The 19,622-nt window shown below is 37.1% G+C and overlaps 1 protein-coding gene across 1 annotated transcript in view; it reads right to left on the reverse strand.

The window, feature by feature from the left end:
- The window catches only part of RUNX2 (RUNX family transcription factor 2), a 91,245-nt gene extending 75,890 nt beyond the window's left edge, over window positions 1-15,355 (reverse strand). Inside the window, exons 1-2 of the mRNA XM_089499186.1 lie at window positions 15,149-15,355; window positions 14,864-14,927 (exon numbers count right to left, since the gene is read on the reverse strand). Coding sequence (XP_089355312.1) covers window positions 14,864-14,921 — 58 coding nt within the window. The 5' untranslated portion in view covers window positions 14,922-14,927; window positions 15,149-15,355. The remainder of the gene's footprint in view (window positions 1-14,863; window positions 14,928-15,148) is intronic.
- Window positions 15,356-19,622: the final 4,267 nt, after the last annotated feature.

Genomic DNA, 19,622 nt, shown 5'->3' on the forward strand with positions numbered 1-19,622 from the left:
GAATTACTGCTTTCAATGTTGTTTCTGGCACTTTCAAGGACCGGTTGATACATATATGCATTTTTTTTTTTTTAATGTAACCTAAAATAAACTTCTTTTTATGTTAAAGAAGTTTGTAAAGCATCAGAAAGGTGGCTGCTTCCCCGCTGCCTTCTGTAAATCAGAGCTATGTTTTATGGTTTACAGGTTAACGCCTTCGGGGACGCGTCTGTACCAGGTATTGGATTGTAACTTTTAGTTTTGCAGGTATTATTTTGCCAGTAGGTGATTATCCCCCCCCCCCCCCCCATGTCTTGTTCTTGTAGTTTTTACAATATAGAAGCACATTCAGCTCTTAGTTAGTGGTGAAGATAGGAGTTTTATTGGGGCCACGTTGAGAGCCCCAATGGCACCCACCATTTTTTTCCAGTCTGTATTATCATTCCTAGGAACTTTATGCAAGTTAACTAACTGTATAGAATTCCTTTTTTTGGAACTAAACGTTCTGGCTAATGTAAAATGACAGTGCTTTTTGCAGAAGTAATAGAAAACCCATACTTTTATTTCATTTTTACCAAAGAAACATTTCTTTTCTTTGTTTTCCTCTATATATATAATTCTAACCAAACAATACTAGACAAAAATGACGGTAACTTGTTAACTATAGCTTTGTAAAGTCATTCTTATTCAACATTTTTATGTACATTCTTTTGGAATTAAAATAACACATTATTATTGATTTTATAGCGCCATCATATTCTGTAGTGCTGTACCATGGGTAAACAAGGCCCCCCTCACCTGTTTCTGTATGTCAAATTATGTTTACTTCTTATGTCCTATCTACCCATTGTACAGTGCTACTGAATATGAAGGTGCTATAAAACAATACATAATAAGTAGTTCATCGCATAAACATTTGGAAAGAAACAAAAGGTGAGCCCTGCTTGAACAAGCTTACATGGTATTTTATTTTCACTCCTGTATATCATAAAACTCCAGCAAAGAGTTTGCTTGTAAACGCTGTAGTTGAAGGAAAGCGCAGCCGAAGTTAGATGACCTTTTCTATTGGGGGAAAAGCTCAGAAAACTTTAAATTGTGCATACATTTCAAATTATCAGGGGAAGTATCTTGTGGAAAGCCGTACATGGTCCGTTCTTGTGTCAAAATGTATGCATGCAGTAATTATGCGAGTGTCATCGTGCTTTTTGTTCTACTACGTTCAAGCAAGTGATCGCTCCAAGCAATCGTTTGCAAGTTTTTGTTTTTTTGTTTTTATGATTTCTTTGTGCTGGCGTAAGTGTACACACACACACAATCACACAGTATGTATGTGTGTAATATATATAATATATTTCACACACACAATCACACAGTATGTATGTGTGTAATATATATAATATATATATAATATATTTCACACACAATCACACAGTATGTATGTGTGTAATATATATAATATATTTCACACACAGTATGTATGTGTGTAATATATATAATATATATATAATATATTTCACACACACAATCACACAGCATGTATGTGTGTATATATACACATACATATACACACCATCTGTATATATATATGTGTGTGTGTGTGTGTATATATATATATATTACACAATCACACGTGAAAATAAATTAAAAAAAAAAGCATGCATGCCAGTGTTTTTATTATTTAGTCCAAAAATATTTTGATATTCAGAGTATCAACGCGTTCTTTTTTTTTTCCCATTCATTTGTTCCCAATTACCAGTATTATAGAAAAATAAAGTGAGGTCATTTTAAAGGTTTATGGAATGATTCTTCCAAATAGGGCCTAAACAATAGCTATAATTATTAAACATCTTCGTTTAGACTTAATTTTATGATTATTGTTCTAATACACGAAGTATAAAAACAATGTTTTTCAGTTTTTGAAAAGTTTTGCCAATTCCCCAGTCTGTCTGGTAAATTAAACTCATGTGAGAGTTTTGCGCAAACACCAATAATATGGCTTCCTGAGACTGTTATGATTTGTGTTTGGTTATAAAATACTTTTTATGTACTTATTTTTAGAAAATGAAAACCAAAATGACTGGGAATAGGCTTTTCATCTCTCCCTCCATTTCACAGAATTATTTATATTTTTTCTAGTATTTTGTTTTTTGCTTTTTTATTTTGTTTTGTCTATAATGCTGCAAAAATCAGTTTGCCACGGAAAACGATCTGCATTATTAAAAATCATGTGTGCTGCTTTCTAATGTTCATGCACAGCACATATGTCTCTTCTTTACAGGAAAAGGAAAGCCATATTTTACGCAGTTTCCCAGTGTGGACACGCTACTGTGAAGTATGTATTGCGTACATATTAAATTATCAGATAATTGTTGGATGGATGCTGTCTCCGCTTCTTCTATAGCCAAGTAATATATATATATATATATATATATATATATATATATATATATATATATATATATATATAATATAAGATTTTTTATTAATTTTTTAAAGCACCAAGGAACAAGCACCGTAAGCTATAAAAGACTGTGTTGAAGTTTTGAATCAGGCAATGAATCGGAATTTTTTTTTTTTTTTATTATAAATTGGTTTGTAGCTCATAGTAATGAGTGTTTAAAGAGACAGATATTTTTACTTTTATATCCTTTAAACCTCCTTCCAGCAATATAGCCTTGCTTATTTTTTTATAGCTAATTATACCTTTAGGCTTTAAAATTTTAAATAAACTGGATACATGTATCTTAATCCAAAGAGGTTTTGTATATTAAAACGTGGCAATAATAGTGTGTTGTTTTAGTAACTTGGTAACTTTTAGTAATTCAGATAAAAATCTACATATATGTTGCTTAATCAAGTGAAAAAAAACAAAAACATATTTTGATTTTTTTTATAGTAATTGCATGGGTAACCATTTTAGTCCAATGGTATAAATGCAGAAAATTATTTCAGTGCGATTTAACTTTTTTTGATACTCTAGTATCTAAACCTTTTTTTTTTCTCCTCATGTTTTGTTTTGTTTTTCTTCCTAGCACCGACCTACATTTTTACCAGTATGGGATGTTGGGTAGAAATATATTCCCACATAGTATTGTACAAGTAGAATTTAGAAAAAGATACATTTCTGCAAATAAGCCCTAGATAATGTCTGCGCGCACAAACTCCATCCCAACGGTTTCACATGAACATGCGTTCGTTGTTACCCAATACATCGGAGCGCTAGCAGTTTATACCACGCCGCTTGTCAATCATTAATGTATCATGTTCACAGCGCTCGCTTGCAGTACAAGCAGCGGATGAAAAGCCTAATTTAAAAGATAGACGTCTGAAAATGGACATTTCAACACAAGTCTGTGCCCAGACAAACACTTTTTTTCCCTATTTCTACAGAATCCTGGCAGATTGGTTTTATGACTCTGTCTCGGTTATAAGAATTGTAAAAAAAAAAAAAAGACTTTTGTAAAAAGTTTTCTCAAATTATAATGGAATTATAAATATATGGTACATGCACATTGTACAGTGACTATTAAAAAGCCGAGCAGGGAGCAGAGAGGTTAAAACGGCTGTGAACTTGCGCATGGAGGGCAGGGATAACGGCGTACGTATCGATGAAAAGGAAGCTTTGTGCAATAAAGCATATAGTTGCATTGTGGTCCGTGAAGCAGACCTCCTGCAGTCGCCACCCACGTTGAAATACCCATAACTGGGGTCTTATAAAGCCGGGCACGCTCTCTGAAAATATTTGCAGCCTCACGCCACTTGAATAGAAAGAAAATAACGATGCCGGGAGAAAAGTAGCACACGGGGGCCGCGCTTTTGGCACAGCCTGTACACACACACACACACACACACACACACACACACACACACACCAAACCCCCCCCCCCCCAAGAAGGAGGTCGCACACAGGAGCTTTACCTCCCACCTCTCTCCAAAAAGGGTAGCTATTATTTTTATTGTGCGGGAGGGTTTGGGGAGCTATGAATGCCTACAAATTGCCCGGAGTTTACGTTAACCTCTTCGACACCAATATGGGGGGCAAACAACATTCCGCAAACCCATACATTGCGTGCCCCTTCTGAACCAGAATATTTCCTTTTATACGAATAGTTTAATGTATAACGCATAACGTATCCCCCTCTATTGCTAGGAGAACTAGTATCTGGGTATCCTCCAACGCTATGATCTTATGATAACTTTTTTATACAGAGCTACCGATAATAAATGTGAAATATTATGCAGTGACAAGTTCTTGCGTGTGTTATCAGCTGAGCGTATTTGTTTGTTTTGTGTGCAAAGAATGGGCCTCTTCATTTTTTAGATTAAAATAAGACCTAACCCAAATATTTTGGTGTTCTGCTAATTAACGCTCTTTTTCCTAGTTTTGATCTTAAGAGTACTGCGGCTTCTTCTCACTGTGCATGAGTAGGAAAGAATTATTAGTGAATAAGGCATTGAATTGTAACGGTGAACGTGTAGAATGAAGTAGATGGTGGGTGAAGTGTGAGGAGTCGGATATCCTCCTATTATGTGAGCTGAGCCGATCCACCTAATGTATCTGTCTTAGTATATGTATTGTATTAAGCGCTGCGTAAATTGTTGGCGCTAAATACAAGATAATAATAATAATAATATACAGGGCATATAGGTTTACTAAAGTCAGTCCCTATGAAGGCGAATGCCCTCCTTTGGATGTAGAATGTATATTATATTGTTGGGTTAGTAATGCTTTGGCAGAGGTTCTCCTGGATTTTTGACCGGTATCGGTACATATTACTAAATACGTAATAATAAAATGCATAACCGCCTATCCGGAGCCGCCTCATATATTTACCTTACAAGATAACACGAAGAACCAAAATATATGACAATATCCATTAAATATTTTGGGATGCATAAGGCAGGATTTGAAGCACGAGGACTGAAGGCTGGTGATCAATATGCCGGAAGGACTATGTTACAGGAGTAAAGTAGTTGATAGACGGAGAAGCCTTTCGGCGGCAACAATAGACTTAAAAAGTAATTATAAAAATCTGTTGTTTTGCAAACTTACTAATAATGGGGTTCTGCTTCCACTATTCATACGTGAGACTGGATAAATCATGTAGGAATCAGGATATTGTTCATCAATAGATGTCTGAATAATTAGAAGAAGAAAAAGACCAGCAGGAGCCACTCTGTGTGTGTGTGTATAGTTTGTGTGTAATTGTATGTGTGCATTTTGTGTGGACGGTATGCTGTATAAAAGAGCCATAGTCCAGCATTTTTGTTCGTCGTTCCTTATTTGAAATGTTTTCTGGACACAGTAGCCACCGACTCCCCCCGTCCCCGCTTTCCCCCTGCTTTTCCTTTTCACGGTTTAATGCTGTTCTCCTCAGCTATATAGCTTCCTTTGTTTTGGCACTTTACCCCATTAAATCCTATTACAGTTACCCTCGTTTTAACACCTCTTTATAACAGTTGAAATACTTGGCTTAAAGGATGTTTATACAGCGAACACAGGGTGGAGTGCAGTAAAGTCTCGGCGCTTTAATAGCCGTTCATAATATCGCTCAGACCCAGGTAGGTAGCGATTTAAAAGGTGCCTTTTTTTTTTTTTTTTTTTTTTTTTATTGAACGGCCGCGTTTCCACTCGCAGAAACCCGACGCCCGTCCCGTTATACTAATGACTTTTAAATCACTCCTTATACATGAGTAATATCAGCCATTATCAGGAAGACGTGATAATGACCGGCTGTGTTTTCCGTGGACCTTTTTATCATGCTTCGCTAACTATGTTTTATATATATTTTTGTTCCTATGGATTTGTAAGGGTTTTGCTGGGTATTACACGCATAACAGCTACTTCTACCATAAAGTCATTACAGGCAGCTTTCATATTAGAAGCTGAAATATTATCCGGCCCATGCAAGGGGGGGGGGGACCCCAACTTGTGGCGTCTAAAAATTTTTGATAATAACGAATGTAGTTTGCTGAGATTTTCAGACCTACTTGCTATTTTTGGAGTAGAAAGTGTCTTTTTAATTTAAAATATGATCGTTTATTAGGATTTATTAAAATATCAGTTTGCCTGTATAGGGGTTTGACTATCTCCCTGGGTGGCCCACTTACCCCCCCCCCAGCTGCTAATGATGTGCAACTCCCAATACATGCAGCCAGAGATTTATTTTTTAAATTTGAAGCACACAAAAATATTATATGAGTGATATAGTTCTTGGAATATGTGACAGAGGACCATTTTCTCTCGTACAGTCACAATGATCTCATAAATTGGTTAATATCCATAAAAGAGTAAATAGCCATCTTTTTTTATTTTTCTTACTTTTATTGTTTTCCCAGACTCCTCTTTAATAGTAATGTTGCCTTCAAAACAAGATCATTGTTCTTATTTAATGCTCTATTTAAACAAATAGAACAGTTTTTTATATTTGCCATGTAGAGAGGGCACTGAAAATCTCAGATGTAGTCCTGTTTAAAAGCAGACTGGCTGCGTCCCGGGAATTTTATTCTCCCAATTGTAATACAGTAATTTCTGGAGACCGTGCGCTGCCTGCAGATTATTTCATTTGATTTGGCTAAAGGTTGTTGATTTTATACAGTTATCTATGCGGATGACCTTTAGAATTAGTGTAATAAGCCTTGATGATTGTAACCATTCTTTTTTTTTTTTTTTTTTTTTTTTCTTTCTTTCTTAAATGTAGTCGAACAATGAAAGGCTGTTTCATCGGCAGCCGCCGTGTCTTTCTCCTTTTAAAACCACAAAGTGGATTCAGATATAAGATATCTGACCTAGACGGATAAGTAAACAATGGTTTGGCACAATTATGGCGCAAGTGAAGTCATGGAGGAGAGAAATAAGTTTGCGTTTAACTCCTTGAGTCGTCTAATAGAATCAACAATACTTATCCAATATAGTAAGGATATTTTATTTTCCATGAGTTGTTAATTAAAAAGAAATATATTTTTTATTATTGGTACACTTGCAATTGTTCACCTGTGTGTGTGTGTGTGTGTGTGTGTGTGTGTGTGTGTGTGTGTGTATGTATATATATACACTTTTTTATTTTTTTTCAAATTTGCTTCCAAACACTAGAGTTCTTTCTTCTGTTTCTCTATTCTTTCACAATAAATATCAATTTAGTGGTACTTTGTCTTTGAAAATGACACAAAAGGTCTGTTGACAATACAATTATTACCAAATTGTACCTTCATCTTTGTAGGTAGCCGAGTGACCCATCGAGGTCTACTAACAGTCCAAACTCAGCTTTGATTTCCCCAACGACCTTGCCTTGTTTTTTGTTCACTGACGTCTACCTGGTTGCATCTTTTGGAGGACCTGTTCGTTTACTCCCTCTGTTCCCTTGGTTTGCAGGACTCAATATATATTTTAACAATTTATTATATGTTTAGTGTCTATAATTAAACTGGTTGTTTGGGCATAAAGTCCGGTTCTAACATATGGAGAAGAAAGAAACGGTATAATTATATATAAGGTTTACATATTAAACATTTCATTAAAAATAACAGATCTTTACGGCACTTCTAAGTCTGTTATATACTGAGCATTCCATGATTTATAGTAACATTTAATACGTTCCCAGTTGTATTCTTGCTTGGCCTTTGTGATATTTCACTAAATGCTATACATCTTTTGCTCTCTTCCCAACCCAAAGCAACATAAATATCAAGTAAGAATAAATCTTTCAAAACATCCAATATGGCACATGTTGCACCCCTTAGATTACTTCATACAACTCGACTATCGTGTTGCGTGAAACCCACCGGCTTCAAAAGGGGTTTTATTTTCACATTGTGGTTGGAAGAGGGATTTTGGTGAAGCAGCCCAAGCCGCTACCAAGACACATTGTGGGAAATAAAAGTGTAAACGGAGTGACCGGTCGCTCGCTGCGAAGCCGAATAACACAGCGACCCTGCATGGGGTGTCTGCACGGGTCACCCGCCGCTCGGCGGGGTCATAACACTAATTAATCAGCTTGTGGCTATACACATACACGGCAACACAAAAAGGTGGGGGAAAAAAACAACATTTCAGACACACGTGTTTATATTTTTTGAATTGGTAACCCTTAATAGTACGATGTTCTAATTATGCTCAAGACTCAGAAGCACCAGTTAAATGTATAAAGCGAAGGCGCTTCTATACGTTTATCATCTGTTTATGATCTTTATTTTTTTTTTCATTGTGAAACATTGAGATCCACGTTTAAAGATTTTATTTATTTTTTTAAGGGTTCCCTCAAAAAAAAAAAAAAAAAAAAAAAAAAATGAAATCTGTAACCCTTTGCTGACCTTTCGCTGCACATTTACATCTTTACAATGTAGGGGAAAAAAAATTCTGTGCACGACTGGGTCTGGCTGCAAGGATCTATTACTGTGTTTTATATGCAACGTGAAAGCGAAGTTATGGAAGGAGGGATTTGCGCTGAAAAACCAATAAATTTAAGGATCGTCAATATAGATCAATATGAGACGGAGAACAAGCTACTGCTCGCTATAAAAGCATAGGGCTCGCGGCCACCTGCTTCCCCTGTCCCCTAGACGAATGTACCAACATTCGTACAACATCCCCATTGTCACCCATACCAATTTTGTTGGGTGGACCTCATCTATGCAGAAGCATGCTTGTCTTCAGTCTATTTGGCTGTAATATGTTCAGGACCTGGGGAAGATGAGGGAATCTAAACACGTGGCTACTCTGCATACGACAAGTTCGTTAACTGATCAACAATTAAGAAAAAATGGGCAGACTAAATAGATTGACTGATCCTTATCTGCTGTCAAATTCTCTGTTTATAGTTATTTCTATTGAATTGAATAGTTACTGCGCAGCGTTTAGTCCGCAAAAAAAAACGATCATGGTTAAATCTGCTGCCTAAAATGCCTAAATGCCAGGGGGCTTGTACTAACTCTCGGGGTACACAAATATCTTCTAATGCTGCTCATGATAAATTAAACATATGCTTTACACCTGTCGTTTTGCAGATGTAAGAGAGCCTTTTGTACCTGATGTTACGGCATTACCTGCATTTCACAATCTCTGAATGTCACAATATTACATACATTAAACATACAGCGTTTTTGAATGGTTCCCCCGCCTCTTGTCTGTGAAACAATAGTAATAGCATCCCTAGGCTCATTGACACTCCAATATAATAGCGTAATAACCAGTTATGGCATGATGGCTCCTCGTTCACCCAAAGATAGATAGATATATCATATTTTATATATGTTGTGGTAAAAGTTGTATACACTGGAGACTGTTCTGTAGGTCGCTATCCTACGGTGCGTATGGAATGTACTAGTGAATGTTAAAATGGATATTTAGTTGTATATTAATTCTAGATCCCCCCCCCACCTCCCAAATCTCTGTAATCGCTGAGAAGGTGACAGCAGCTTTGTAGCCCTTCTCTCCTCGTTTACATTATCCTGGGGTGAACTGTTTAGCTTCTTGAGTAGCGAGGCTTCTATTTATTTGTAGAAGAAACCATGTTTTTTTTTAAAGGAAGGTTTACGTTCTCTCTCCCTGACTGCCTAAAAATGGGATCATCTCAGAGCCTGTCGGTAGTCGTCTCGAAGGATTCTGGGAAATAGACGCGTTCTAATAATTTAAATTATTACTAATCTGGCAGTCTGCGCATACACAGGTAAGACGGTTATAACGGTATACTAATGTAATACGTATTATCACCCGAGACACAATATTAAAGAAATTCAAATCATTGCGCTTATCAAAATTAAAAGCACGGGTCACTTCTTAATTATATTCTTCTTTTACAGGAAATAAATTAATGTGATTTTAATGCTGTGTTTTTTGGCCATAACAATATCAACATATACTATTCTGGTAGGCAGGGGGAGTAGATTGTAAATTGAAGGTTTGATAATATGGTCTGGCATAGCAGAGCCCCTTTTGAATGCGCCGTTGACTTAAACTCCGTCAATGTAGATTCGCCATCCGGAGAGTACATGAGGCCACCTGTCCAAATTGTCACACATTTAATGCTAAAGGTAAATATTGTGTTTTTTGTATCAAATATCGTAACTTTTTAAAAAGTCATTTCAAGATAAGCAATTTAAATTGTGAAGAAGAGGGTTTAAGTGTAACAGTGTATTCACCTCGTGTAAATAGGATCAATTCAGATGCCATAAGCTGTACTAGTGAGAGAGGATGATGTTTCACGAGGAAATAGGCGGTCACTTATCAGTGTAAAGTATGTGTTGTCATTCTATATTTTAGTGTGATTATTTGGGACATCACAACGATTAAAGTGGTTAAAGATACATCTGTGTACATCCTTTTTTTTTTTTTTTTTTTTTTTTTTTTTTCCTGCGTGTGTCTTATGTATCAGGTCATGAATTTGTGTAATACGGCTCTTTCTCAGGGTCTTCCTCACCTTTATTTGTACCACTTGTTCCGATTATGTTACAGCTAAGCAGTCATTGATGGCGCTAAATAAATTCTGTGTATTTACAATCACAAAATATCTAAATGGTTTTATCTAATAATGATTTTCCTCATTAATGAGACATACAGTTGAAACACATTTGTCCTGAGCGTTTCCTCAGCATTTTAACAATGTGTAGTAAATTAGCAGGTTTTAACTGTTTTATTACTCAAACAGGCTACACGAATATGATTTGTCAACAGTATTGAAAATGCAACCAGAATTGCAGTTTATTTTCATAGTTAATATGAATGTACGCCTCTCTTCCCCCATATATTCAGAATTGCGTTTGACAGAGGGAGGATTCTGCGTACAAATTCAACTGTTATGCCTTTACGGAGTCTTGGTTGCATTGTAGTTCTCTTAGTTTTGGGGTTATTTATTTTAAGCTATTAGTCTCTGAGTTGATTGGGTCTGAATTTATTCAGTTTTTTTTTTTTTTAATTTAAAACCAAAGTGACTTTTTATTCTCATCTAGATCTTTCAATTGAAAGAAGATACTCCAGCATAATACATATTTTTAAATGTAATGGATTTTGTATTTGTGCGCTTGAAATATTCACTGAAAATGATTATTTTAATCGGTATTACAAATACAATGTGTGTATATGTGTATATGTGTGTGTGTGTGTAAATAAAGTAAAAAAAGAAAAGAAAAATTTGTGCGATTAGAAATATATTTATAGTATTACACGCGCACACACTTGCTGATACAATATTTTAGGACCACCAAGGGCACAAAAATTAAAAACACATGGATTTTGAGACAGCAGAAAATGCTTGTAATTGCATAATGTAACTCAGAGGGTTTTCATTGAGAGGATTGATTTGTGAAAGATTCAATTGAATAAAGTTTAATTTTGCCGGCTCTGTAAAAAATTTTGGTCTTTTTTTGGTTTTTAAGATTGTCGCCGTCTGTCTCCCAGAGTTAAAAAATATCATAATCAACATAAGTGTACTTTGTTCTGAAAGCCGATAGACGACGGACGCAGCGGAACGCAGAGCGATTTGTTTCTCAGTCGGAAAAGTCATTTGTTATCTTGAAATCTGAGTGTTTTATGTGGTAGGTAACACTGAGCAGCCAATTTGCATTAAGTGTTAGTTTTTATATAATATCCTCCTCAGCCGTGCTAAAACAGAGAGATTTGTATGTTTTTAAATGAAAATGTAATTTTAAACCAAGTCTTAAAGGTGGGCATCTAATATTTCTTGGAGTGATTGTTGCTGTGTTTGTAAAGAAACAGGATGTCTTGGGGCTTTAAATATCTTTCTTTTTAGTATATATATATATATTATATTTTATTTTAAATTATGCTGTAATGAAGAATTGCGCTGTATAATTATATTATGTTGTAATTTACTTGTAATGGAGAGGTGTTTTTTTTTTTGTAATAGTGCGAATAATTCGGCTTGCTGATATGTAATTATTTCTTCGGCTCGGACTCCGGCGTTTAGAAGGATACGTGTAGTTTAAATGTGACTTTGACGTTTTCACATTTTTAAAAGCTGGTGATTTCATATTTTGATTTCCTGTTAAAATATACCTAAATGCCACAGAAATAAAAGTGTAGGTTTTTTTTTTTGGGGGGGGGGCGTTCTACACAACTTTTTTTAAAATATGCAATGAATATAAAAGCTTTCATATGTAACGTTTCCTATCTAGTCTCTTTTCTACTGTTAGGGACGTCCTAAACCGTTTTGTTTAATCGTATGTTTTACTCCGTGTCGGGCAGGTGAACGAGCAATGCAAGGGTTAAAGGTGAGGGGGGAAAGAACCCTAAAACTTAAAGCCTGTGTATGCTGTTCGATGTAGTTTATCACCTTAAGTATTTTCCCCGGCATTTGCATAACTTTTAACCCACTCATTGCCAGGAAAGCATAAAGCGGTGATGAATATTTAAATTTTTTGTCGGTCAAGGGCCGTTATATCGTCCTACATTATGTTAAGGTTTACAGTCTATGTATTATTCGAGCCTTTACACAGCGAATGATTACGTCTGTTCTGTATACGGCATGCTGGGTGAAAGCCGTTACGCCAATCTTTTAAGAAGTAGGCCCAACAATTAGCCAATTTGGTGTAACGAAAATAAACGAAGAGGCTGAGACTTAAAAGGCTGACAGACAGGAAAAATATACACCGGTCAGACTGGGACCCGTTAGGGTTCGTTCTTACAAGCGGGCGCATCGTAATCCCAGGGTATGTGAATTCCGCAAGACGGATTGTTACGCTTTACATGCGCCATGAATGTCTCATAACTAACGCTGTGATTACAAATGTCCGCAGGCCTTCTGATTGTGACTAGTTTACTTTTTTAATGTCTATTAGGTTAAGTTTTACCTAAAACACAATTTATGCAGGGACCTTGCATTGCATATCCTCCACTAGAACTCATCCTGTTAATAGAAGCCCCCTATTCTTGTAGCAAACCCCCCGCTCCTTCGGTATCTAAGTGTGCTTCGTACTGACCCTCTAAAAGATGAATTAAATGATCAGCTCGGTAGTGTTATGATAATTCTAGCCAGCTGAATTTGTCCTAATCTCTTCTGGAAGTACGCGTAGAAAAAAAATCCCTATACATGTAAACTGTGTTTCCTCTTGTAAACACAGGGATAATGTGGTCTGGCTACCCTCGATGCTACGATCCGGTAACGCGTTTCTTTTTTTCCCCAGTTACCGAGGGGGTACCTAGACTTCATGGGTCCGTTCTCATGGGGGGCCTACAAGTGACTGACATGTTTTCTTAGAAGCTCTGCTTATAGTATCTGAATGGGACATCAAATCCTACTCCCATCGTAGAAAGTTCGCCTTATTTTATCTTAACTTTATTGAAATCTTTATTTTTATTTTTTTCCATTTTTTTTAAATTTTTTTCTTTTTTTAGGCATGTCCCAATGGAATATATATCAGTTCAGTTTTTTTGCACGACTGTGTAACCCTGACGTTGCTGTGACCGTAGCTGACTGTATTTAAATTTGCTCTAAGCCAGCCAATTGAAACGCAGTAGTAGGAGGGCCCGGAAAGGGTCTTTACCCTCCAGGTATTCGTCTCCAAAGGGATCCGTGTGTTCCCCTCGCTTTTTTTTTGTTTTTTTTTTTTTAAATAAAGTTTATGTAGCATTTTTGTTTGAGAATCCAAGGGGGAAAAATACAAACGCCAATACCAACACGAGTGTCTCGTCATGGAGTGGATTCAGAAAATGCTGTAAGTGCTCTGTAGCAAGTAAGTCTGCCTAGCAGCGTCAAAAGATGATTCAGCCGGAATGAATACAGATCTGTCTCAATAACCCGTCAAAAAAAAATAAGAAGAAAACTCTGTTCAACTTTTTCCAAGCGTACAGAAACGTGGAACAATTCCCTGTTTAGACATTGTCTGTGTGAGTCCCATTAACCCTTCACTGATATCTCAAGGGATCTGGAGCAGAAGCTGTATTCATTTCTGTAATATTTTGGCAGATTTTATGAATGGTACCTATGGGTATTCTAAAATTGCCTTTTTTTATGACTGATTGCACACACATTCCTATTATATATATATTATATATATTTATTAGTAAATGTGTTTTATGTGTATTTCTACTGTTTGTATAGTTTTGTTTTTTTTTGTTTTTTTTTATTATATTTATAGTATTTCCTGCAGACATCTGTGTTTACTGCTTTAGAAAACAACCTCTATTGGCGTAGGTTAGTTGCTGCTAGAGAAATGTCAATCTGATTTTATTTCTCAGTGTGACGGTGCTCTGTAATTTATTGATGGAAACATTTTTGTTACAAGCGAAGTTGCGTTATTGTAACGAGTCTATCGCAGCGTGTCCTCTGCACCTAGGAGCGCTTCACATACGTTACATACGTGCAAATCTTGCCAAGTAACAGCTCACTTCACAGTGCATCAAATAGCGTGATGTGTTTTAGGAGCGCTGCGGTTAAATCCTATTTTTCCTAATTTCCTTGAAACAGTTGGGTGCCTGGAAGTAGGAAGGGAATTTGAGTGAACTCACTGAAATGATTAGGTGAGTTAATAAACTCTGTGCTGTACATAACTCTACCTTCCCGGCCACTTGAATGCCTTTCCAGGTGCTTCACCCGGCACATGTCGATCTCATTGCTATGTTTGGCAGTCAAGCTCCAGAGCATCTATTACAAGAGCGTGTTTATCTAGAGGAGTGGGGCATATGCTTTTATTTATTTTTTTGCATGTGTACAATAGAATTTAATGTTTTACTTCGAACGCCTTCATTTTTTTTATGCAGTTCTGTCCATTTTAGTGCAGGTGGGTGTTTTTGGCCTGTAGTTTGTGGCCGCTGATGTGTGCCGGTCCCGTAAGTAAAGTGTATGTATATTCTAGCTCGTGTCTTATCTGTCACTTGTTCTTTCAAAGCTGTGCAGGTTAAGGCAAACGACCATACTTAATAGGTACTTACCCCAAAAGTAGTTTTGCTGACATGGTGTCACCGAGCTGAAGAGGCTGTTTGACGCCATAGTCCACTGTAGCGTAATCTTGTCCGGTGGCCCCTCGAGTTTTTTTTCTTTTTTTATTTTGTACGTCCCGGCAGAAAATATCCCTGGATGCCTCAGACTGTAAATACAAACCATGGTCATTCAAGGTGCTTACATCTTTGATTCTCAGACTATACACATCGTCACACTGTCATATAAGCAGTCATTGCAAAAGAGAGGACAATGTGGCATCGGAATTTAACCCCAGCCCCCTTCCATGTCAAATAAAGAATAAGGGACCGTTATTACTTCATATAATGTGGTTTAAGAGCACTTACTGACAATGGTGGTCTTGAAGGCTGGTAGTGACCTGCGAAGATTAACCATTTAAAAACCAGAGGCTCCGCACCGTCCTCCCGGAGAAAGTTTGCACCGCACTTGTGGTTCTGTGGTTGTTTGTGAGGCGAATGAAGCATTCACACAATCCAAAAAAGCAAAACCTTTAAAACTACTTTTTTTTTTGCAAGCTACGTTAGTGGAGAGGCAGAATCATGTGGTTGATGACATCAGAGGCTCTCAAATTGGGACAGCCTTCTACTGTGGCTTTTCTCTCCCTCGCTTTTTTTTTTCTTTTTTTTTTTTTTTTTTTTGACAAAAGGATCGTGGTAAGGCCTTTCCTGGCATCCATAAGGATATAGCTTTTTAATTTTTCTGACTCATGAGGAATTGGAGAGAGTACAAATACAGCAAAAATTCTAACTTGTGTTAAAGCATATGGAGCGCAGAAGTCGTACAATACTCTGTTGAAGGCTCTCCATGTCATTCTTCTCATTTCCTCACATCTTTTTCTTAGTTTATTATTGTCTCTATGAAAGTCAGCGGAACTGGCACGCCGTCTGCCTAATGTTTCTGAACATTCAGCAATGATTTATAATAAATTCCACTTTTTTTTTAATTTTTTTTTTTTTTGGAGGGTTGCATTCTGGATCTGTCTGCCTTGGATTTGCTAGATTGGACTCCCGGTTATTTCTTCGCTTCTTTTCTTCTTGTATACTGAGAATCTTTATTTATTCTCTACCTTTTTTTAAGGTTTGCTAGCTAACTACTTAGCCGCATTTATTGTATTATTGGCTGTCACCGAAGTGCTTGCTTGAAGATTCCTTTACAGAGTTTAAATCATGTCTGTCTACATGACCTTTCCCACAGCAGACAGAGCTGTGGAATCACCCAAATTACATTTAAAGATGTATCCCATTCACTTGGCACTTTTAGCATATATTTAAGTGTTTATATTATGACTTAGTCACTTACTGTTCTTAAATGGAATAGGCCTAGAGAGGTATTGATCTATGAATTTGACCTGGCTTAGGATAAATTGTTTCTGCCGTTATTTGGATAATTAAGAATTTTCCGAACTAGGTGGCTGTCTTTTTAGAAAAAAAAAATGTAAAAGCAAGATTTTCTAAGTCGAAAATAATTTTGTACCCAGTGCCTAGCACATCAACTGTACCAAAGTAAGCAAATATTCATTGCTTGATCTGTGAATCACTTTTTCGTCTCTGTCGTAAATTAAGATGTGTTTAATATTGGGCCAATTGGAAACCAGAATTTAGTGGAATGGCAAATAGGAAGGAACATGCTGCTGGGTGGGAGGAAAGTGCCAGGAGGTAATAAAGACTGCATGGCAAATTGGATGATGTAGTAAGAATGATGGTTTAATCAGGTAGACTCATCTACAATATTAATAGCCTTTGTAGTACCTAAATAACATTAAAAAGGCGCTTTTCTACTTAGACCAGACATTAATGGTATGGTCCACCTACTGAGTTTAACACTTTTGTGTAAAAATAAACAAAATAAAAAAGCTTGCAATTACATCTTTGGATGATGAGTTGTTTTTTAAAATTAAATATCTGTTGCAGCAACCTATTAGTTCCTGGCCAAAAAAAATGTGAACGAGGCATTTCACATAATTAAAGATTTTTTTTTTTTCTTTTCTGGGAAGAGTTTGGGCATTTAGTAGTACAAGGAATGAGGATCCGAATGCCGCGTTTGTATTCAGCAGAGAAGTTGAAATAGCACTGTTGAAAATGTGTTCTCCTGGAGTTTCTCCAATGCTTCAGTGTTCCTTACCACCATTTTTAAAGCCCTAACATGTATATGTTCATTTAATGAATTACATTGTTTTGTAAATTTTTTTTAAATTTTTTTTTTTAATAGAATTAATTGTATGCAGAACATCAGGGAAAATATCCAACACAGGTCAACTTTTGCCAGCTTTGGTTTTATGCACAATTAGGTCTTTCCTCCTGGTCTGGACATTGGAATAACTAGTCCTGAATGTGTATTTATACAATTATAGAATCTCTTCTACCACATCCTTATACCAATACACATGTACAAATTCGCCCCCACATCTTCACGGTGTCCTGCAATTTTCTCCTTTGTTGATCTGGGCTATTAAATATGTGCAGCCTACTCGGATGTAAAACACCCACCATTAGTGTCTGACCCATGCCTAGATTTTCTCCCAAATCCTCTTGTAAGAGTCGTCCTGCTGAATCCTGTGTATGTTTAAAAACTAGATCCTTGCAGACGCTCTTGTCCTCTACCGTCCCGCTGAGAGGAACCATTGTCATTCTGTGTTTTCCACAGATTTTATCCATCCAGTGTTAATTATGGAATTCAGTCAGCATTGTGTTTGTAGCTTCTTGCATATGATATAGAATGCATCAGATTTTCCCCTCGGTTACGGAGTTTCTTTTCTCTTCCTTGTAAAACATGTCATCTGCACTTAATTATCAAATATGTCAGCTTGTCTTCCGATGCCTTTCTTGAATTTCAGGTTTCCCCTGCCATCATGTCTTCGCTGTTATATTTTTGTTGGTACATCACTTCATTTATTGTGTACTTTGTAGAGCACTGTGTGAGCAGTTGGTATACAGTGGAAATCATTAATCTTAGTATAAAAAACGTGTAACACAGCAGCCACTAGCATGTTTCAGGACATACAAACAATTATCTTGTTCCATTGGTTTCAAGATTAGGTTAACCACAAGGCACTTGTCTTGGGCCCCTTGATGAATGAGTGAGCCGGTCAGGAGCCACGGCTACAAGTAATTCCAAGTGTTTTTGGGAATATATATATCTACTATTGGTGCAATATGTGTTTTATGACCAAAGTGTTTTATGACTCTGGGTATATGTTATCTACTTACACTTATGGTTGTCTCTAGTAATTGCTGTACATCCCTGTAATATGTCTAAGGTCTCAAATTTTGATTATTCTACTTGTTGACCTCAGGGATGTCTCTTTGAAAGGAATGGTACCCCTTATCTCTTGGGGACAAATGTTTAATTATATTTTAATATTTAATTTTTTTGAAGAGAGAAGCAAGAAAGACTGTAATCCACCAGCAGGGCTTATCAGAGGTCTTAGGATGGTCTGGATAGACCCTCTAGGAACCTTTTTCTTTTAATGTTTCAGACATTCTCTGTTATCCTGATGTAATCGGCTCTAGTGCCAAGCTTTCTTACACCGGATTTGTCAGCAGATAGCTTGATGCGTTCCCTCAAGTACATGAACAGATTAATCTAATAAAATACTGAGAATCTTTCTGTTAAATGCTGATCCGCTTTTCTTTTAAATTAAGTAGATGGCCAACTGTTTACCCAGCGCTTCATGCGATACATATATTCAAGGGGTATGACAAGACTAGAATTGGCAGACTAAGACAAACTGATACATTAGGTGAAGAAGCTTGCAATGCAAGCTTGCAAACTAGAGGCAATGGGGTGAGGACAGACATAGGGAACAGAGAAAGGTAAGAGGTAGTGTGGGGTGTATCAGTGACAGGGAAGTTATGGTGCGACTTCTCCAAAGAAGTGGGTTTTTCTTGAATGTTGGGAGGGAGGGTGAAAGCTGGAGGTTCGGTGGAGGTCGGTTCCAGTTATATGGGGGAGGAGAGCCTTAGCCCATGGGTAGAATGTAAAGATCGAATAGGGGAGTACTTGTTTATGAGGGCAGAAATGTAGAAAGGAGTGGTGTTATGGAGGTCCTTATATGTTGCTTATAAGGCAAAAGTAACCCTTTAATTAACCACGTCATGATGGACATACTATTATGTCTTACAAAAATTGGTCTAGATGACCAAGGACATAATAGTACGTCCTATGTTTTTGCACCGGCTAGGGACATTTCCCTGCCAGTACGCGGATAATCAAGCTGTCAGACTCCCATGGGCTAATACTCTCCACCTCACTTATCACCGCCTCCTTTTCACATCTACAAGATTTCACTTGGGCTGCCCGATATGTCTTTGAACCGACCTCCACCAAACCTTCAGCTTTTACCCTCCCTCCCAACATGTCTCCAAACCCACTTCTTCTGAGAAGCCGCACCATAACTTCCCTTTCACTAATACAACCTCCACACTACTCCTTACCTTTCTCTGTTCCCTATGTCTGTCCTCACCCCATTCCCTCTAGATTGTAAGCTTGCATTCCGAGCCTCTCCACCTAATGTATCGGTTTGTCTTAGTCTGTCAATTCTAGTCTTGTCATACCCCTTGAATATATGTATCGCATGAAGTGCTGCGTAAATTGTCTAGATGCTGGCTGAGCAAAGTTATGTGCCTCCAGAAACCTTGAGATCGGAAAGCGGAACATGGTTTCTCGACTAACATTGCCTGCTCATGGCACTGGGGCTGAAGTAACCTACAGTAAGTGTTACACTATTTCCAG

Source organism: Sceloporus occidentalis, unplaced genomic scaffold (genome assembly GCF_023333645.1).
Source record: "Sceloporus occidentalis isolate IW3139 unplaced genomic scaffold, rSceOcc1.0.p SCAF_131, whole genome shotgun sequence".
Classification (NCBI taxonomy): domain Eukaryota; kingdom Metazoa; phylum Chordata; class Lepidosauria; order Squamata; family Phrynosomatidae; genus Sceloporus; species Sceloporus occidentalis.